Source organism: Calypte anna, chromosome 5, assembly GCF_003957555.1.
Source record: "Calypte anna isolate BGI_N300 chromosome 5, bCalAnn1_v1.p, whole genome shotgun sequence".
Taxonomy (NCBI): domain Eukaryota; kingdom Metazoa; phylum Chordata; class Aves; order Apodiformes; family Trochilidae; genus Calypte; species Calypte anna.
In genome coordinates this window covers 10,202,130-10,224,082 of record NC_044250.1, presented here as the reverse complement: position 1 = coordinate 10,224,082, position 21,953 = coordinate 10,202,130, and the positions used below count along the sequence as shown (strand labels likewise).

Below are 21,953 nucleotides of genomic sequence, written 5' to 3'. Positions count from 1 at the left end.
AAACACCTATTTGAATTCTTGTGTCATATCAAGCTTCCTTCATGTATTTGACCTTTTATCAATGTGAGCATTTACTTACTGTATGTAAAAGTGGTGCTTTTAGAAACTGTTGAATTGAGAGGGCTTAAAAATGCCTACAAAACTACAGAATAGTTGTGGAACAAATTGGATGCAGTGTGGGTGCCCACGTTTTCTTGTCACTGTATCGAGCTTAACTTGAAAAGACATTTCTGGTTCCAACTGTTCATGAGAAACACTGTAGGTGGAATAAGCATGAAGCTCTCAACCAGCTTGGGCTTTGTTTTTTTGAGGTATCAGCTTTGCTAAATCCCAGCTCATGCGTGACCAAAATGAATCACTTTATTTCTTTAGAGCCATCAGCCAGCCACAGGGTCTCCAAGGGCTTTTAGCTCACTAATGGCCTAACTGGAACCACATAAAATTGCCATTAGAGGTCCCTGAGCTGCGGGGTCTGTGTTGCTGCTGGGTGAACAGACACACTGGGGTTTGTGCCTTCAGCCTCTGAGGAGGGGCTCCTGGTGCCAGTTTGGAATCAAGCTGAATGCCACAAAATCTGGGACTAACAGCAACTTCTTGATGGGTGTCTGGCAGGGAAGCTCAGTGAGTTGGTGCTTCCGAGGTGCAAAATAGGTGTGGCACTGCTGTATTGTAAGCAAAATGAGTTTGATGTTGTTTTGGTTTTTTTAATTTATACTTCCTCAGTGAATGCCTTGAAAATGATACAAACCAAGTTTTTGGGGTGGACTTCCTGAGGTGCTTGATATCCCTCTTAATGTAATTTTTAAGAGACTAAAAGCTTCTTGCATCTTAAAAATCAATAAAGCATGGTGCTGTTTTGAACAGGCTCTTGGTGTTGAATCAATTTAAATAGTTTCAATCCTGAAAATACTAACAAAACACTAATGTCAGGGCTGTTTGGCTTTATCTAAATAAACAACTCCTGCTCATTCCTGGAAACATGACTCTTCTTGCCTTAGCAGCAGCTTTTTCCATACTTTTCCCATACTGTTACCCAGCCACTTCTGGAAATAAGAAGCCTCAAAGTCCTGTAGCCAGCACCTTCCTCCCCAGCAGCGAGTCCCAGCCCATCCAGTAGATGTTTGCACGAAGCAGATCGTAACAATCATCTCTACTCATAACAAAGATCTCGGCTGCAGAAACTCTCATAAATCACAGCCAAACAGCTCCCTCAGGCAGTAAATGTTTGCCCATGGCAAAGCTGCTTCATTTCTTTTGTTTTCCATTATTTTAAAAATTTTGTTACTTTTTTCTTTTACCATTTTTTCTATTCCTATTTTCCCGCCAGCAGTTTTCCTTCATTTCCTCTTTATTTTTCTAATTTTCTCCCCCGTTTAATTGTCTCTTCCTCTTCCCACCCACCTTCCCCCCCCCCCCCCACTCCCTTTGTTTTTTATCTCTCGTCACCATTTTGCCGGAAGCCGTCCCAGGGGTTCCTCTCCCGCTCCCTTCTGCCTCCGCGGGGACCCCGCCCCGCGCAGTGGTGACGTAACACGGGCAGTGACGTCAGAGATAAAGCTCCACCCCCTTGCCCCGCCTCCCGCCCTCGTGGCGCTCGAGCGCGCGCCCTCCTCGCCCCTGCTGGCGCGGCTACGCTCAAGGCCCCGTTCGCGTTTCCGTGCGGACGGGAGGCGTGTCCCGCTTGGGCCGCCGTACTCTCGATGTGGCCCGGGGAGGGAGCGGCTCCACGTCAGCCATCGCTGGAGCGGGAGCGCCGCGGGCAGAGCTCCGCAGGGGCCCGACTCGACCGGACCGGGCCGCCTCACCAGCGGGTACGAAACTTTGCGCCTGAGAAGCAGCGGTCTCGCCGGGGCTTTGGGGGAGGCTTAGGGCGGTGGGGGCTGTGGCGGTGGCTCCAGTCCGACGGGGCTCGCAGGCCGGAGGCCTCACGGCCCCGCCAGCATCTTCCTGAGGGGTCTCTGAGGGGAGCCCCGGCACCGCTGAGGGGGGACACGGGCCTGCGAGGGCTTAGAGATGTTTCACGCTTTTGGGTGCCTTTGTGGCGTGGGTTCCCAGAGAGGAGCTGTGGTGGTGCGGTGTGGGAGGTCTGGATTTATCCTGGGGAATGGAAGGCGAACTGACATCGAAATATTTTAAGTTTTATCTCTCAGCTAGAAGTGGTCACCTGGGAAATTAAGAGAGATATCTCCCTAATGAGGTTATAAATTTACTTGGTATTTTTAAATAAACGTTTTTGCATTATGTACTGTAGGTTGTGCATCAATAAAAAGATACCTTGTCAGGGTTTTGATTCATAAGGTACCCAAGTCTATAAGTCTCTCCAAGGCATAGCTAAAGAGCAGGGCATGGCTCGTTGTCCTCCTGTGTGTATGAACTGTGTAACTTCCACTTCCCATGTACAGGTACTTGCCAGAGAAGCAGAGCAGCACATCCTTCTGTGTCTGGGTGGATTCTCTAAGATTAAACTGAGTTCGTGGCTTGGTGCCCTGCAAGGAGGAAAGCTTCGTTGTGGTTTTCCCTTCCAAAGTCTCCCAGCTCTGCCTTTTAGACGAGTTGTTTTTCCCAGCTGCTTTTCAGAGTCTAAAATGCACTCCACATTTTAATGCTTGAGAGACCTGTTTGGCTGTGATTTTTGAGAATTCTGCAGCTGAGATCTTTGCATGGGTAAAGAGACCTGATCTGCTTTTTGCAAAGATTTATTTTATGGTCTGTGTGACTTGCTGCTGGAGAGGAAGGTGATAGCTACAGGACTCTGAGGCAGGAGTTCTGGGTAACAGTGCAGTATGAAAAAAGCTGCTGCTAAGGCAAGAAAACAGTCGTGTTTTCAGAAATGAGCAGGAGTTGTTTATTTAGAGAATTGTAAAGAACGAAGTCAAAGAACGTAATCCTTAAAAATATGGTATTCAGAGCAGAAAGAGGTGGTTTGATTAAAAAAAAAACCAAAAACCATGGTGTATTGCAGTTGTTTTTTGGGATAGTAGTTATGGTACTTGTTTAGCCATGTTGTTTTGCTGCATAGAAAGAGGTTACAGCCCAAGTTAATGTAATTTACCTGCTCATTGTTCAGCTCGAGGTTCTCTGGGTGCTCCTTTGATGAGAAAATGTACTTTGTACCCAGTTCCTGCTTGTGTACTGCTTCACCTGTTCATATAAACACTGTGCCTCCATGTACCATCTTCCTGCTCTTTCCTCAGAGGTATTTGTGGGGTGGTGCTTTTACCCAGGATGGGAGTTGGTGTTTAGTAATCTGTTGGATTTTGTTTGTTTTTTCTTAACTGCTTCAAAACAAAAGCAGGAGCAGAGAGTTACAGGGTTTGTGTCTCAAAAGTTGTGTGCCCAGACAAATGTGATGTCCCCAGACAATAGCTTCTGAAGTTGGCACATTATTGAAAGCTTTAGGTCATGGAGGGATGTCTCTGCTCAAGATCATTCAACTTGGAAGAAAAGTGATCTGCCATGAAAGCACAGAATAGAATCATAGAATGATTTGGTTTGGATGGGACCTTAAAGATCATTAATTCCAACTGAGTAGATGAGGGAAAAGCTGCTGCATCCATTCAGCTGAAGTGAGGTGCCTGTACACTCCTGTTTTCTCTGATTGTACCCAAGTATTGTAAAGATTCCTTTAATTTAGTTTTTTTTCTTTGGAAATTTTCCTGCTCTTCTTTTTTTTTCATAACAGAAATATTTTAGTCCTAAAAAACCCTGATAGTTTTCAGTGTGCCTTCTCCAGAAACCCAGCAATCCCAAATTGCTAATTCAATTTAGGAAATATTTGCATGTTGTGTGCTAATCTCTTAACTCTGGGATGGCTTTGTTTGCTTGTTTTTAGGTTGTCTGATCCTTGTGTCAAAATAATTCTTCTACTGGGAAAACTTTTGTAACCAAGAACCATGACAGCTGCAGAGAACGTGTGCTACACCTTGATCAATGTTCCAATGGATTCAGAACCACCTTCTGAAATCAGCCTGAAAAATGACCTAGGCAAGTAATGGACAGTGATGGGAAGGATACTCCATTTTACCTGAACTGTTCTCACATCTTCTCATTGTGCCTTTCCTAGAATATTGTTTATAATATATAAGCTCAAACAAATGGATTTTATGTTTATATTGTCCTTTTGGCTTTTGAAATGTGTACATTCCTCTCTTGTGTTTTGAGAAACACTGATGTATTTTGAGATACTTCGTTGTATTTGTGTGTCTTGCTTTTTGGTTCTTTTATTTTTTCTCCTCGGTCTGTGTCAAAATGAAATCCCTTTCTGTCTTTCTGTTTGAAGACTTGTTTGGGCTCAGGCAGCTCTAAGTAATACGGTGATAAGGAACAACTTCTCTTATCACTTGTTCAGTGCACTCCTGTTTTTTACTGGTGAAGATGGAATTATCAGTGTTTAGTATAGGTATGGTGTCAGTGTGCATTGTTGTGTCCTGGTGTAAAAGGCTGTGAAATTTAAGATTGAAGCAGTCATGAAATTGGTTAAAGTCTGTTAATTGCAGTATGCTGACCCTAGAATTAAGTCTGAACTCCGTGCTTATTCTTCAAATGTCTCTTGCTTTCTCTTTATTCTTCTAGTAGCACTAAGGGTGTGAGTGTTATTGGTATGCTGCAGTGCACTCCTTCAGGGGGGGTTTATGTCTTCTGACACTGCATATCAGTGTGTGTTAAACTAACTGTGACACGTTGGCCCTCTTGGCTTCATTTCCTCCTTCTCTAGAAAAAGGAGATGTCAAGCTGAAGACTGAGGCATTGAAGAAAGTGATCATCATGATTCTGAATGGTGAGAAGCTGCCTGGGCTTCTGATGACCATTATCCGTTTTGTGCTGCCTCTCCAAGATCACACCATCAAAAAGCTGCTGCTTGTCTTTTGGGAGATCGTGCCAAAGACCACTCCAGATGGGAGGCTCCTGCAGGAAATGATCCTTGTATGCGATGCATACAGAAAGGTGCCCAGTGTTCATTTCAGTCCTTATGTTCCTATCCTGGGTCTTTATAGAAAGTATAGAAATTTTTATTACTTAATAAATGCAAAAATGGTTTATGCTCAGCATTTGCTTCCTTACCATTATCTCTCAGTCAGCTGAATACTGGTAGATAACCAGCAGATGTACTACCAAGGAATTTTTATGTGTTCTACAGTTACAGCTCAGCAAAAATTTAGTGCTCTTGGTTTCCAAGTTGGTGAAGCTACAAGGTTGAGGGGTAACCTAGTTACTGTCTTCACAATGTCTTGGGACAACCCATGGGGCATAAAAGTACACTGTCTTTCCAATAAACTTTGTCTTGGTCCACTTGGGACACTCCTTCACAAAGATAATAAAGTCCTTCAAATTTTTTGGGAATTAGTTGGAAGCAGATGGAACTAAAACACACTAGGGGTTAGTATTCAGTGTGCTAGAATTTCCTGCAGGTTGAACTTGCACAGCCCTACTAATCAGAGAAAGCAATAATGCAGAGAAATAGCTCCAGGTTTCTTAAGCTTTTTTACCTAGAAATACCCATTTTTTAGATATTGCAGAACAGCAGTCTTTTAAGGTTTTTTTTCATGAGAAGATGGGTGTCGTGGATGTCATGGGAAAGCTGAGTGTGGGAGAAGGCTACCAAGTGCATTCCTCTGAGCTTAACAATGAGGCTGAAGAGACAGGCATTTCAGATATGTTTCTTGTTGCTTTTAGGATCTTCAGCACCCAAATGAGTTTATCCGAGGCTCTACCCTCCGTTTCCTCTGTAAGCTGAAGGAAGCAGAGCTGCTGGAGCCCCTGATGCCAGCCATCCGGGCCTGCCTGGAGCATCGCCACAGCTACGTGCGCAGGAACGCCGTGCTTGCCATCTACACAATTTACAGGTAAATGCCAGAAACCATTCAGTGTTGGGAATGCAGAAAACCCAGGGTAGCTTCAGTCATCTGGAGAGTTTTTTCAGATCTTGTAAACATTTATCAATCACTGGTGTGGTGTTTGGGGGTTGGTTTGTTTGTGTTTTCTTGCCTTATCTAATGGACTCCTTTGGAAAAGCAAAAGGTACTGCTGCTACTTTCTCAGGTATGACTGAGGTCCTTGTATTGCAGGTTAAATCGTTAGGGCAGATGCTTTTCTTAATGATCTAAATGCTATTAATAGTAATCTTCCTCTGCAACCACAAATATAAAAGAATTCTTACATGAATGTGCAGATATTTATTTGAAATGAGACATTCTCTGTGTATTGCAGTTACATACTAAACATTGTTGCAGTTGTTATCAAACCAGAGGCTTAATGTTACTATTAAACAGAAATAAGTGTTGTGGTAATGTCTTAGCTGTCAAGATAACAAACAATTTTTAAAGCTCCTTGAGTCTGTTCACAGTTTCAGATAGCTACAGAAAAGCTATGTACCAACTGTTTTATGCTTTGTGGCTTTTTTTGGTAAAACTTTGTCTTTAGCATATGCACTTAAGCCTTGGGGTCTAATGTTCTTTTAATTGTGATTCTTTTTAAAAATTATTTATTCATTTATTTATTTAAAGAAATTTTGAACATCTTATACCTGATGCTCCTGAATTGATCCATGATTTCTTGGTGAATGAGAAAGATGCAAGCTGCAAAAGAAATGCTTTTATGATGCTAATTCATGCGGATCAGGTAAGGATACTTGTCTTCAAGCTTGCTTGGTTTAAATACTTGAAAATGTGCTAGATAACTAGCCAGTAGTTTGTTGGTAGTATAAACTAGTTATATTCACAGAAAAATCTTTTATGATAATGTTAATCCATTTATGGAATATTTGATAACTGAAAAACTTAAAGGATGTCTTCAGTGCTGTTTAAATTTTAAAGGAGAATTACTCTGTTTGGTGAAGGTGCTGAAAACTGTACTTAGTTTTGGCAAGTAAGCTTAACCAAATGAATAAATGCTCTATTACCTACTGCTTTATAGCTTTTGTAGTCACATGAGAAAGAAATGATCATTTCTGTTCAGCATTTTGAACTATTCTACAGGCAATTGCCTTTTGTGCCTGATTAGTTTTGTCTCTTTTTGCCATCAGTAGGCAGAGTGGATTAGCTTGCTCTTCAAGTTTACAGTATTTTCATAAATTGTTTTAAATATATTGGTTTTTGTTTTGAGTTTTAAAATGTGTTTCAATTTAAAATGTAACTGAGTAGCAAACTTGGGATTATTTAGGATGCTTTTATCTTTTATTTGTATAGGATCGAGCTTTGGATTATTTGAGTACCTGTATTGACCAAGTCCAGACATTTGGTGACATACTGCAGTTGGTTATTGTGGAACTAATTTATAAGGTAAAAGTGAAATGTGGTACATTTAAAATAAACGTACATGTTAGGTTTTACTGGACTGCTTTAGAACACTGCTGGAAGAGGCATTATAACTAACATTTAGTCTATGTCAGGAATATGTGATTATTTAGTAGAGCTGAGTAAGATTTGGCTCTTGAAACAATGAACTGTTTAAATGTGCACAGTACAGAGCAAGGTCTTGTGATTTGCTGTGGTGTAGACTGTGTGTTATCAGATTGTTCTTCCTGGACCTACACAGAACATGTTACAGAAGCTGGTAGAGGCTGTGCCCTTCCTATCAATTTGAGATTTTCAGACCTTGCAGTGCTGCACAGTATTGTCAGTAACAGCTTTGTAATAGCTTTTGTCATTGGATTTTTACAACTGTGAATGATACATCTTACCCCTAGAAAATGTTGCCACCCATTGTTTAGTTTTCTTACTGTAAGATAATGGAACAGTTAAGCTATAGAATTGCTATATTCTGATTTCTTTATGTGCCACCTGTGCATTGTTGGTCTTTTCCAGGTCTGTCATGCAAATCCATCAGAGAGAGCTCGGTTTATTCGCTGTATCTACAACTTACTGCAATCCTCGAGTCCTGCAGTGAAGTATGAAGCTGCAGGTACCCTGGTTACACTCTCCAGTGCACCAACAGCAATCAAGGTATAAAAGGGATTTTTTCAGATGTTTTGGTAGTTTTTGGTGCACTCGAATGAATGCTGTATATTGTGCATTGATCCTTGAAAGATCAAAGGCTTTAGGACTATGGATGTTTAACACTTCACATGTGGAACACTGTCTCTAAAATATCTGTTAAAGTTGTGCACAGAAGAAAGATTGAGACTTTATTTTGTACACCTATTATTTGGTAGGGGACAAGCCTGAGTACCGTGCAGTCTATTGAACAGCAGTTGGTACCAACCTGCAGTCTTCTTGGCATACTTAGCAAACCAGACTAAGGCTGAATATTTGTAGAGGTTGAATGGCTTTCTTTACTTGTAACTATTACTATTTTCAAACCAGGGGAGAAACATAAGGCAGTGAAAATTTGCATGGATTACTGTTTGGCATTGGATTCTTATATTTATATTTGTCCAGTTCATTATTTGAGATCACATGGAAATTTTGAACTTGTATGGAAATTTCAAAAATAGAGTATTTAAGTCTAGTTTTAGAGTAAAGCACTTTAAATAGCAGCTGTCTTTTCCTGAATTTCTCTCAGAAATTTGTCTGCCTCTCCTCTACATTACTTTAAAAATGTTTTTGATCCTTTTAATTTCAGGCAGCTGCCCAGTGCTACATAGATTTGATAATTAAAGAAAGTGATAATAATGTGAAACTGATTGTTTTGGATCGGTTGATTGAATTAAAGGAGCATCCCTCCCATGAACGAGTGTTACAGGTATGTGAGCTGCCTCTTTTTATTGAAACCTTTTCTTTTCTAAATGAAACTTTCAGGTGTTGGGATGTATAGAAAAATGTACTTCTGAAGTTTAAATCTTCCACTGATGTGTTTTTGGTAGAAACATATTTGATGAACTTTTATGTTTATGACTTGCTGGTTTTATTGTCTTTGTAAGATAAATTATGGTAAATGTCTTGATTTTAAGGCTTCATGATGTAGCTTGAGTGGTAGACTTTTATTTCAATGTAGAAAGTATTCAATGAACACTCTGAAGTTCCTTGTGAGAAGGGTATCTTGCTGCTTTGTCATCAGTTAATGTATTATGTATACAGACAGTCTTTGTAAATCATCCAGGACTGAAAATTAGATTTGTATGAAAAGGATGTAATTTAAAGCAACAAAGCAGTCACTATTTTGCTGTTTTGTCAGGATCTAGTTATGGACATCCTCAGAGTATTGAGTACCCCAGATCTAGAAGTGCGCAAGAAAACCCTCCAGCTAGCTCTGGATCTTGTCTCTTCAAGAAATGTGGAGGAGGTAAAATACCTGTTTCTTTCATTTAGTTGAACTGTTGTTTTCTCTTGGGGAAAATGTGGGACTTCAGTTTTATTTGCTCTTTTCTGCAGCTTGTGATTGTTCTGAAGAAGGAAGTCATTAAAACTAATAACGTGACAGAGCATGAAGACACAGACAAGTACAGGCAGCTGCTTGTTCGTACACTGCATTCCTGTAGTGTTCGCTTCCCAGATATGGCTGCAAATGTTATCCCAGTGGTATGCAAATGTTTGATTATATTGCCATTAAATATGTTCTAGCTATAGCCAAACCTGGAGAATGACTGAAGCTGAGGTATTTCTAATAGTGGCTTCATGTGATGAAATACTGTTTTTTAGTCCCTAAAGAAATACAGGAGTTCAGATGCTGTTGTTATCTGTCTTCTGAGACTTTATTTTTAAATGTTTTTGAAGAAGGTGAGCTGAAGAGAACCTTTACCTAAAAGTGCAATAATTGTTATCGCTAGAAAAACAACTTTAGGATTTTGATAACTGGAATGTACTGAAGGTTTTTTGACCTTGGCTTTGTATAACAGGTCATATATATTCAGTTAAGTTTTTTGAATGTAGAAGGAAAATACTATTGTAAAACTTAGTCCTGATGCAGTTTGTGCTCATGCTCACTCTTTTTGCCAGCTGATGGAGTTTCTCAGTGACAACAATGAAGCTGCAGCTGCTGATGTCTTGGAGTTTGTGCGGGAAGCAATCCAGCGATTTGATAACCTCAGACCTCTCATTGTTGAGAAGATGCTTGAAGTCTTTCATGCTATTAAATCTGTCAAGTGAGTCCAAAATATGGTATCAAACACACACTATGGTTCACTTGCATTGAATGTAAATTGTCATTCAATATGTACCAAAATCCTTGCAACCCACACACAAGAATAACTGAAGTTGAGATGTTTTGAGGGTAGATAATTTCTTTGTACAGCTTCCTTCTTGCCTGCTTATCCAAGAGGGGTATTGGGTATTTGTTGCATCAAATGAAGAAAATAAATTTAAATTCTCTTCTTATGATGTGATTGATAATTGTATTTCCACTTGTTAGAGGGTAGCATTGCTGTTGAAAGCTGGCTCTAAAGTGTTACTTTTTTTAAAACAGTTCTTAAGAGATTATTGCAGCAGGAAATTGCACACATAGGCACCTGTACTTACGGTATATTTATTGGGAAACCCAGTTTAGTGTAGACTGGGGTCTGCAATCTTCAAAGCTTCTTTGGTACCCATCAGGGCTCTAAAAACTTCATTTTCTGATGGATTTGCAAAAATTAAGTCATATGAGGACTTCTGTGTATCAGGTCACCATCACTTTGCATTTCTTCCGATGCACAGGAAAGTCTGAATCCTATATCTGTTGCCATCTCATTAAGTGGGGGGAAAAAAACCTCTGAAGCCTTGCAATTTTTCTCCCTGATCTTAATTTATGTTCTCATTTTTGATATTTTTTGCTGTATGAAGGAAAACTTAGTTTGTAGATAACTGAAGAAATTAAAGCTGACTTTATTCACATACAGTACAGACATTTAATTGTGAGCATAATGAAATCTAGTTTTGTTAATATCAAGATTAACAAAGATGGGAATAGCTTTGTGGCAGAGAATATATCTCATCTGATGCAGTTCATTAGCTTACTAAGACTGAAAGGATGATGAATTTGTGTTCTGATGAGTTTGTCAAGCTGGCCTTTACCACCTGACCAAAAATCACTTCCTTCATACTAGTTTGAGAAGATGGTGAAAGCATGATTAAAGTTACTGTTCTTCTCATAGGATTTATCGAGGAGCTTTATGGATCCTTGGAGAATATTGCAGCACAAAGGAAGACATACAGAGTGTCATGACAGAAGTTCGCAGATCACTTGGAGAGGTGTGTTTACTTTTTTAGACTGACTTCTTCTGGTTTTACTTGCTGTCATGCAGTATTTTTTTTCTAAGGAAAAGGTATTTTTTTAAAAGTCAGGTAAAATGCAGCTGGGTGTGTGCACAAAAAATCCAAAATAAAAACTAGTTTGGGTTTTGCATTTGTTTTTTTTTTAAGTAGCACACCTGAAGCCAGCATTTAGTGAGAATAAGTGGTATCTGTTAAGAGGGTAGTAGAGAAATTCCTTATTTCAGAAAATTCTGGCAGCTTTAAAATACTTAATTTTAAAAACTTGAAAGTTTATTTTTATCCACCAAGAAATTAAGAGTGCCTTAAGTCTGGGTTGTTCTGAGAGAATTCTAATGTGAGTTTTGTGCATTGGTATTTGCCTGTTGTAAATGGTTGCACTGTAGTTATCCTTTTACTCATAAAAACCTTAACACTGCAAATACATTTCATTAAAACATTCTACAGAAAAAAAAGGATCTTTTTAGTAGTAATTTTTACAAGTGCTTGCTGTTTGGTTTTAGATCCCAATAGTAGAATCAGAAATCAAGAAAGAAGCTGGTGAGCTAAAACCTGAAGAGGAGGTGTCTGTGGGTCCAGCCCAGAAACTGGTGACAGAGATGGGCACTTATGCAACACAGAGTGCTCTCAGTAGTTCCCGACCTGCCAAAAAGGAAGAAGACAGGTATTTGAGATCCCATATTAGGGCCAGGAGAGAACTAGTTAATTTATTTCATTTTTTAAAATGGTATTCTCTCTCTTGAAGTGTTCTAGTGTTTGAGGTAATTCCCTGTTTCAAGTTATTACTCCAAGTAGATGATATGAAGTTAATTGCTTTGCATTTGTAATCAAAGCTTACTGCATATCAAAAAGGACATTAATAATTATGTTTTTCTGAATTCTAGCTGATTGTTTGTAATTTATACATAAAATCCCTCACAGTTTCAGTTGGGTACAGAAATGTTGCCTTTAGATAAAACCTTTTTTTTTTTTTTTTTTCCTTTATCACCTTGCACTATGTATTACTTGTGCAAGTTGATTTCATTGACAGCTAGAACAGATGCTGTATTTCCTTAAGTACTGCAGATGGGCTACTTCATTTTGACTGGGCATTATCCTGGAGCCACAATTACATTATTACCCATTACACTTTTCACTTCACTCCCTATTCTGTGTGGAAATGTGAATATCTCTGTGTTTGGAAAATTTGTTTTAGAGGGGAAGAAAAGGCTTCTGAGCCCTTTCAATCTTTGTACAGTATGATTTTAAGTTATGAAGATCAGTAGACTAAGGAGTGTCATCCAAATATAGTTTTCTGATAATCATTTGTCTTTGCAGACCTCCATTACGAGGATTCCTGCTCGATGGCGATTTCTTTGTTGCAGCTTCTCTTGCTACAACTTTAACTAAGATTGCCTTAAGATATGTGTCCTTAGTTCAGGAAAAGAAGAAACAAAATGTGAGTCGTTTGTTGCATTTTCACTGTAGTTACCTAGAAGGGCTGGTTGCTGCCTCTCTTTGAAGCAGTTGCAAAAATGGGTGAAGTCCAAAGTTAGTTGTCAGTTATGAGATTGGATAATAATGATAATTTGATTAACAAACAGGGCCTACTGCTTTCCAGCCACTCTTATCTAGACAGTCTCTAAATCATGCTGCTTGGTTTTCTAAACAATAAGTACTAAAAAAAAAAATTAACCATATAATGAAATATCTGAGCAGATTAAAGTGTATGTTTATGTAAATAAGTCAGAGGCATTTCTGTAAAGCTATGTGAAATGCAATGATCTCCTTCCATTCTCTTTACTTTTCCTCCTTCTCAGTCCTTTATTGCAGAAGCTATGCTGCTGATGGCCACTATTCTGCATTTGGGAAAGTCATCTCTTCCTAAGAAGCCAATTACAGATGATGATGTGGATCGTATTTCCTTGTGTCTGAAAGTTCTGTCAGAATGTTCTCCTCTCATGAATGATATTTTCAACAAAGAATGCAGGCAGTCCCTCTCTCATATGCTGTCAGCCAAGCTAGAAGAGGAGAAACTTTCCCAGAAGGTGAGCTATTACAAGTGTGCAACCATCAACTCCTGGATTTTTTTTATGGATTCTCACATTCACTCAGGTCCCAGAAACATCACCATTTGACCATGTGCAAGTCAGCATTATTTGACAATGGTTCTACTCTAAGGAGCGGAATTTATTGTGAATTCTTGAATATTTCTCTTCCTGCAGAAAGAATCTGAGAAGAGGAATGTGACAGTTCAGCCAGATGATCCCATTTCCTTCATGCAGCTTACTGCTAAAAATGAAATGAGCTCAAAGGAAGACCAGTTTCAGCTCAGCCTTCTTGCAGCAATGGGAAACACACAGAGGAAAGAGGCTGCTGATCCTCTTGCATCCAAACTTAATAAGGTATTTACACCACATATTTTCTGGTTAGGATCAGGAGAAAGAGGAAAGCCCTTGTGTTTAAAGTTCTTACGTTCACATTGGAAGGGGAAGGATAAGTTGCTTTGATTTGGAGAGTGCTGAGCTGATGGGATGTGGAGCAGAAATAAGACTGATTGCCAGTCTGAAGGGCCCAGGTAAGGTTCACAGGGAAGAGAGCAGAGATATCACAAGAACTCTTTCGCTTTCTTTGCCTGCCATACCCTATTGCCAGGTGCAGTGCGTCCTTTCTTCACTCTTTATACCTTTTTTTGCAACTGGCTACCAGGACCTGCAGAGAAGAAATCTGTTGATTCATTTATTGGTTAAGGTTTAAAAAAACCCAGACTTTTATTCCTTAATAGTATTTTTTTACTGCTTGAAATTACCTTTGCATTTTAAGTCAGTACTTCTTTGTGCCCCTGATCTTAAGGAACAAATGGCATTACAATCCATGTTTTAGGAACTTGCCTAAGTTCAGTTCAGAATAGGTTTTATAGTTGTAGTATGTATTCAAAAGGACATGTGAAAGAAGGATGCAGTTAAATTTATTTGTATGAGTAATAAAGACAGTTACTGTCTTTATCCATAAGCTGATGAAATCTGTTTATTTTGGAAGACTTAACACACCAACCTTAGGTTTCCTAAACATTGCAACTTAAAATACTGTTTTCTAGACAAAACTTGTGATTGTTTGCAGTCTTCTCCAAGATTTTTTTCTTACTAGGAAGTTAGTTCTATGAAACTAGCAGCTCTTTGTACACCTGTTTGATTTGGAGGCTCATATTAAAGAGTAATGGATTTGATTGTACTATATTCTTAATTTTTGGCATTATTTGACATGATTCCATGTTTTAAGCTGGTTTATGAGAAAAGAAGTGTCTTAAACTCTTTCCTCTCATAGGTTACTCAGCTGACAGGTTTCTCAGATCCTGTTTATGCAGAAGCTTATGTCCATGTTAACCAGTATGACATTGTGCTGGATGTGCTTGTGGTCAACCAGACCAGCGATACTCTGCAGAACTGCACACTGGAACTGGCTACTCTAGGTAAGGAATTACTGATGGAAACAACAGGGCATTGGCATCGAGTTGTAAGGGGTTTCTGAAAGACTTCTGAATACTTGCAAATTTATGCTATCTAGTTGCTGTTTTGGAAGGATGTTTTTGAATGCCTGAAAGAAATACTTTTTTCTTCCAAAAAGAAAAACCTCTTGTCTACTGACACTGATAATACTATCTGTTGGTTTCATTGTGAGATTTTGAACATTTTCATGCTTTTTTCACTTGAAAAATGGCATTTCTTTTCACCTTCTCCATTTTTCATGAAATACAGACAGTTTTTTTTGGTATACTTATTCCCCACTGTGCTCTTACCATTGACCAAGACGACTGAATCCAAACTGGTATGGAGGAAATGTCAGGCAACAGAAAGCCATCTGCCCTGTGTGGTTCCTGCACTCAGCCAGCAGTATTTAAATACTGCATTTATGCAGCTGAAACCATTCCCTGGACCAGAGGCTTGCTTGAACAGTACTGATGATTTACTGACTTCATTTAAGGGAGGGACTGGACCAGATAATCCAAGAACAGTGACCAGTTTCTTAGTAGTTGTCTTTTGGTTTTACAGTCAGGAATTGACATATGTTTACAGCATAGTAGGAGAATGCATTTTCTATACCTTGAATTGATGTGGATGTGATAAAATATGACTGTGGAGGTGGATTACTTCCTAATCCCCTGCAAATCATTTGATCAGACTAATGCAGATAAATAAAATTAATTATATTACTTAATACACTGCAATTTTCTATTTATCAGCTCAGTAAAGTGGAATTCTGTATTTCCCAGTTGGTGTCTTTGGATATGTAGCAAAAACTGACTCGAAGCATCACTGGTGTGTATAAAGCTGATGCTGTTCATGCTGTGTTCTCAAATTGCACAGTTTGATAGAAATAAGGAGTCTTTCACAATTGCTTGCTAAAGGATTAGGGAAAATACATCTCTTACTGTTCCCTGGGAACAGTTGCATTCAAAATCAAGGTGATACTTTGACCTGTTTATAAATAGTTTAGCACATGTAATCCTGAATATTGAACTTTGGTTGTGAGATTCTTGACTCTAGGATTAGGTATTGTCAGTGATTAAAACACAAGGTAGAATTAACCATTTTGTGAATGCTGAAAAATTTAGTACTAGACTCAATCTAAAGCCCATTTACACTGGTTATTACATTTGGTTTTATTGGGATTTGGGTGTCTATGCAAGTATTTTAACTGAATTTTTTATATAATGTAAATTATTTTGTCCTGCAGGTAGCAAACTGTGGGGAAAAAAGCATCCAAACAAAAAAAATTCCAAATCAACCTCTGTCTTTTTGGTGGTATTTAGTGCAGTTCTGTAGACAATAGAATTGAATGACAAGAAAATAAAAGATTTTGTTCCAAAAGCTAAGTCATAGAGTACTGGTAATGTTTCTTGATCCTTGTCTCCCGATTTCTTTATACAGGTGACTTGAAACTTGTGGAAAAACCATCTCCTCTTACACTTGCTCCCCATGATTTTGCAAACATTAAAGCTAACGTCAAAGTTGCTTCAACAGAAAATGGAATAATTTTTGGTAATATTGGTAAGTAAACAACTCAGTGTGCAAATTAGTGTTGCTGTCATTTCTTAATGATCACAGAAATAATTGAAACACTTCATACTGAAGGACAAAATTAAATGGTCTACAATATATTAATATTTTGATATTATTTTTAAAAATTTATATCAATTCTACTTTAAAATCATAGTGGAATGTGCTACCTTTAGCATGACTGTCAGCATGATACTTGAGCCCAAGTCTCTGTATTCAAAATGAGCTTCAAGAGGACAGAGGTCAGCAGTCAGATGGAGCAAGTATTGGCTGTTGTTAGCTGACATGGTAACTGAGCACTCTTACTTAGTGCAAATTACTGTTTTTTGAAGCTTAAGGTGGTTTGTGTGTTATATTGCAGTGTATGACGTCTCTGGAGCAGCCAGTGACAGGAACTGTGTGGTGCTCAGTGATATTCACATTGACATCATGGATTACATCCAGCCTGCTGCTTGCACGGATGCGGAGTTCAGACAGATGTGGGCAGAATTTGAATGGGAAAACAAAGTTAGTTTTATTTTTTTGTATGTTATTTGGGGTTTTTGTGGATGAGTTATAATTCTGTTTTCTACACTGGGTAATTACATCAACTTTATCTCTTATGATATGAACCTGATTCAATATCAGCACTGCATGCTGGCCTCGGGTGACTCATTATCATATTGCTATCTGTTTAATGAGATTAGTGATGCAATAACTAGGTTTTTCCTTGGAAAAGAGATGTGGGCATTGATCCTTGCCTCCTATAGAGAAGGTGTCCAAATCACTTGGTGACTGCTGTGTATTTTGCCTCAAAGGTGAAGTAGCAACAAGTATAATACATAAGACTGCAGCATTAGTCATACTGCTTAGCCTCTCCAGCTCTAAGCTGCACTGTTGTTTTTTTTTTTAGTTTTGGTTTGTGGGGTTATTTAAAAACTTAGAATGTTTTGGGTTCTAAAGGACATTTTAAAGATCTGCCCCTTGCCCCCATAGGTAGAGGCATCTTGTACTTTATTGCTTTCTGTATAGCTGTAGCATGTAGAGTGGTTATGGATGCTATGGAAGACCAACAAAATGGTAGGTAAACTTAATATTAGAGAGTGCCCAAACGGTTAGTTTAACCCTGTTAAAAAAGGGTTTAAGGGATATAACCTTATGCAACAGAGCAACATAATTTAAGACTATAATAGAAACATTAAAACAAAATGGGAGATACTTTACTCAAGCTGTAGTTTGCTACTTACATTTCCCTGTATTCACTTGAGAGTGGATTTAACTTCCCTCAAAGAGAACTTGTAAACAATAATTTTTACTTCATAATTTGTGAAGCCTTAGCAATTTCTAACTCCTACTACAAGATGTGTTAAAAAGCAATTTAAACAAGACCCATAGTGCTCAATATGAGGAAGCCACTGCAGCCCAAAGAGCCTTGTTCCTAGAAGGGAAATACAAGAATAATCTTCATCATTGCTTAAAGGAAACTTTTGCATTAGTTACTGCTTTTTATTAGGACAATGTGTAAGCCATATTCAGCCAAGAAGTGTACTATTTGCTGTAGTCAATCTGTGTGTTCAGCAGAATATCACAATCACCTGATCCATTTTAGAAACCATGGTCATAGCATGAAATTCCCACCCTCTAAGAGGTGGATGGCAGACTGATGCCACCATATAATGTGATTTGGAGATGGCTTACTGAGTGTGGTGTTCCTCAAGGAGTGTAGCAGTAATCTTCTTTATAGAGCCCTGAAGAAGAGATGGTTTCAGAAATGCCCAAGATATTAATTAAAGTAATTGCCATTTTTTCCCCTTGAAGGTTACAGTGAATACCAATATCATTGATCTAAATGAATACTTGCAGCACATACTGAAGTCAACCAATATGAAATGTCTGACTCCAGAGAAGGTGAGCTGTTTGCTGGCAAACCTTGACAGCCTTTTTTTTTAGTTTGTGTGCTCTGTTTAATTTGTTTAGCAGTAGTTGGAAGTATTGCTAAAGATGCCTACTTACAATATAAAATAGTGCATATGCTTCAGAGTTTTAACAGAGTTCTCTGAATTGAGTAAAAGCAAGTTAATGTTATCAAAATTCTATGTTACTCAATCACTTCAGCTATTTCTTGCCCAGCTGTATTAATTTGTAGTAGTTAAGCAGTGATATAGATTTGATGGAACAGTATGTTTTTATACAGTTGTTTGGGTCTTTTTTCACTAGCTCTGAGTTCTTTCTGTCTCAAAAATTACCTTTCTTTTGCCAGTTCAGGATTTAGTTGTAAAACAAAATATGTTTGTAAAATATCTATTTGCTTTTAACATACAATATGTATATAGTAGCTGTTAGCTAGTATATGTATAGTAGCCAAAATAGGTATAGTAGCTATTGCTACTATTTGGCTGCTTTGCCATTTTGCTGTTCATTAAATCAGATCATCAAATGTCTTCCTACCTTGTTCTGATAAATGTTGAAGATTGCCTGTCTTACAGTATTCATTTTAGAAATAGGCCACCACTGTTACCTACTTCATTACTCTTGGATTTAAAAAAATGCTGTATGCAAAGAAGTTTAAATATTAAATAGTAATACCTGCCTAGCTGTATGTAAGATGAATTAAAATATATTCAAAGTATTTTGGCCATTTTAAAGAGTTCAAATGTGTTTTTTTTAGGCGCTTTCTGGTTATTGTGGCTTTATGGCAGCCAATCTTTATGCACGTTCCATTTTTGGAGAAGATGCACTTGCAAATGTCAGCATTGAAAAGCCAATTCACCTTGGACCAGAGGCACCTGTCACAGGTCACATACGAATCCGAGCAAAGAGTCAGGTAATACAGCTTCTCATGAGAACACTGTTTCTTCTTTTCATTAAAAAAAAAAAAAAAAAGTACTGAATGCTCCAAAAAGCATATGAACTTTTTGCTGTTGGTTTGTTTCTAGTATAAGGTGAATGGGAAAATTTTAGGGAAGATAAATATAGAAACTTCAGCCTTAGTTTTAAAAAAATGCATGCTGTGGGGGAAATAATGGCTTTTTAGGTGTAATTATACCTTAAAACCACATTTTGCATCTTCGTTCCTACTACATTATCATAAAATAGGTCTTTGTGTGAGGATTTTATCCATAGCACTGCAAATACAACAGTATACTTGCTTTGCTTTTAAATAAAAAGCAAATGCTCCCCAAAGTTCTGTGATCTCTTTCCTGCTGAATTACATATTTCTTATTCATATAGCAAGAAACTTTTATGCATGTAATTGCTGTTCATTGCTTCTTTTTAAAAACAAAAAAATAAAGCACAAAAACTTTCAGTAGAACTATTATCTGAAGGTACAGCTATGACTCTGCTTTGGATTTTAGAACTTCAACCATCTAACAAAAAAAAAAGGGTACAAAACGTGGAACTGTTTAGTACCAACAGTGCACCAATAAAAGTGTTTTAAACTGTGTACAATGGAGAACTACCTGAGAATGTTCACATTGATCACAAAACCATTTAGTTCATGTGATGTCACTGTAAAGATTTCAACAGGTGAATTTCATCAACTGGACTGCCAGTTGTTAATTCTTCAGTGGTAGCATACTGTCAAGTGGTGGGAGATCAGAAGATACACTTCTTTTTCGGTTCTCTGCCTTTTGTACCCATAACAGATTTAGTAGTTCCTGGCTCAAATTTATTTTATTATTTCAGTAATATATGTAGATCTAGCCTTTACCTAGTGTTAAGAAGGCTTGCACTACAATGCATTTAACTAAATTAGCAGTTGGGAATACTTCCATGTCAGCAACTTCATAGATTTGTGTATATGAATATTCTGTTTTACTGTAGCTAAAGCTATAGGATATTTGTGTCATGAGTGTCTTCTTTCTTATCCTTACAGGGAATGGCCCTGAGTCTTGGAGATAAGATCAATCTGTCCCAGAAGAAGACAAGTTTATAAATTTACCTAATGTCTTTTCAGGTCTTTTACAATTTAACCTTAGGTATGTGGCTTCTGGGATCCAGAACATCTTATATTCTTCAGTGTTCTGTAACTTTAAGCCAAGCTTCTGAGCTGAAAGCATTCCAGCATATAATTTATAGGTTCTCCATGATTGATACTGAGCAAAATTTTAAATATCCAGGTTTTTTTCTTTGTCCTGGAAGTTATGTTTTCTTTGTCTCTAATATACTGATGCTCACAGTACAATAAACAAATTATGCCAGTACTGCTTTGTCTGTAAATTTTAAACTCTGTATTATTAGAACAGTATGGAATATATGGCAGGGGTATTTTGATACCCTAGGAAAGTGGGAGTCTGTAATAGATTAAGTCTTTACAATAATGATTAGGCCTGAATTGTGGGAATGTATGATCATGATCTTAGTGCCCTGGTATGCCTAGGGATTATATATATACGTGTGTGTGTGTGTGTGTATATATATATATATATATATATGACAGCTAAATCAGAGGCTGTATGTCCTAAATGCTTGGTTTAGTAGTGTAATCCTTTGGCACAGACAAGCTTGTAATGTCTAAAAGAGAGTATCAAAATTAATTTCTTTCCACCAAGCAGCAGAACCTTAAACTTTGTTTCTTAAACTTTTGTAATAGCATTTTCATGGGTAACATAACATTGCAGAGACAGCCAAAGGCAATATTCAGGCTGTGGCAGCATAAGCAGTATTTTCAGTGAATGCAACCATTAGCCACACGTGTAAGCTCAGTAAGGAAGGACTGAACCAAGCTGAGGAATTGCAGAAAAGGGAAAACTGAATTAAAGTCAGGTCAGGATGTGGAAGTCAGTTAACACCATTTGGCTACTAAATACTATGCAGATAAGCAGAAGATAAAAACATACAACCATTAGCTTGGAAATACCTGTTAAACATTGATCCTGAATTTGTTAAATTGCTGCAAGCAATTAATTCTACTGAAGAGTCCCCGGAGCCAACCATACTCTTCCAGTTGGCAGAAAGTCCTGCTGCTGGAGCTGAGCAGCTGTGTCCTGCTCCAGTAGGTCAGAACTGAGTTGTTAATTCTGTAAATTCTGAAATGAAAGAGTCTGAGCTATTTAGTCTGGCTAAAAGGTAGCTCTAGAAGTATAATGAAAAACTGAGCCAATAAGGGGCATTTATCTATTTTATTGCCTGTTCTTCCTAATACTACTTATTGCCAGCCAGCTTTGTCCTGTTCTTATAAGCATTATGTTCACTTTTCATTCCAATCATTTTCGTAATGTTAGGTGCTAGAGAAAAATAGCTTGTCCATTGTAAAAACTGGGGCAGATCTGTCAAAAGCTAAAACTTTGTACTAATGCAGCTGTACAATTCTAAGTTTTTAGTATATTAAAATCATGAAATCAATAGATTCTGCTTGAAGTAGTTATTTTTTAAGCTGTTAGATATCAAAGCCATTGTGTACCTAATGGGAACAAAGTCTTTATTACTGTATACCTGTGTGCACATCTCAATTACAGATGATCCTATACACTGCCTAGGGCTGTGTCTTTTGTTAAGTGATCTGTGTTCAAAATATGTGACTTCCAAAGTTAGGGTGTATTTATTTTACTATTTTCTCATAGGTGCACACCTTATGCTTATTGCAATCAATAGCAAAAAGGGTCGTAGGTAAGCAAGACTGTTGCTATGAGTTTGAGCAGAGAAACTGGGGGGAGAATTTTATTCTTCAATCACTTGAAGCAAAACCAAGAGAGAAGGAGATGTGAGGACTCCAGTAAGTGTCGTAATCTCTGCAAAGACATTGTGATTAGCAGGAGAGTAACAGAGATTGAGTCATAGCTGTGTGTATACTGACTGGTGTGAGTGAGATGGG

At 38.1% G+C, this 21,953-nt stretch overlaps 1 protein-coding gene across 1 annotated transcript; it reads left to right on the top strand.

Annotated features, from left to right (window-relative positions):
* The first annotated feature begins 1,577 nt into the window (after positions 1–1,577).
* On the top strand, positions 1,578–20,343 carry COPB1 (coatomer protein complex subunit beta 1). The gene is made up of 22 exons (XM_030451190.1): positions 1,578–1,811; positions 3,833–3,984; positions 4,715–4,944; positions 5,674–5,843; positions 6,504–6,618; positions 7,185–7,277; positions 7,803–7,940; positions 8,560–8,679; positions 9,112–9,219; positions 9,309–9,455; positions 9,873–10,018; positions 11,006–11,102; positions 11,627–11,787; positions 12,441–12,561; positions 12,923–13,150; positions 13,328–13,507; positions 14,427–14,571; positions 16,031–16,150; positions 16,521–16,666; positions 17,957–18,046; positions 18,807–18,962; positions 20,016–20,343. The coding sequence occupies exons 2-22, from the start codon at positions 3,894–3,896 to the stop codon at positions 20,073–20,075; spliced, it is 2,862 nt and encodes a 953-aa protein (XP_030307050.1). The 5' UTR covers positions 1,578–1,811; positions 3,833–3,893; the 3' UTR covers positions 20,076–20,343.
* Positions 20,344–21,953: the final 1,610 nt, after the last annotated feature.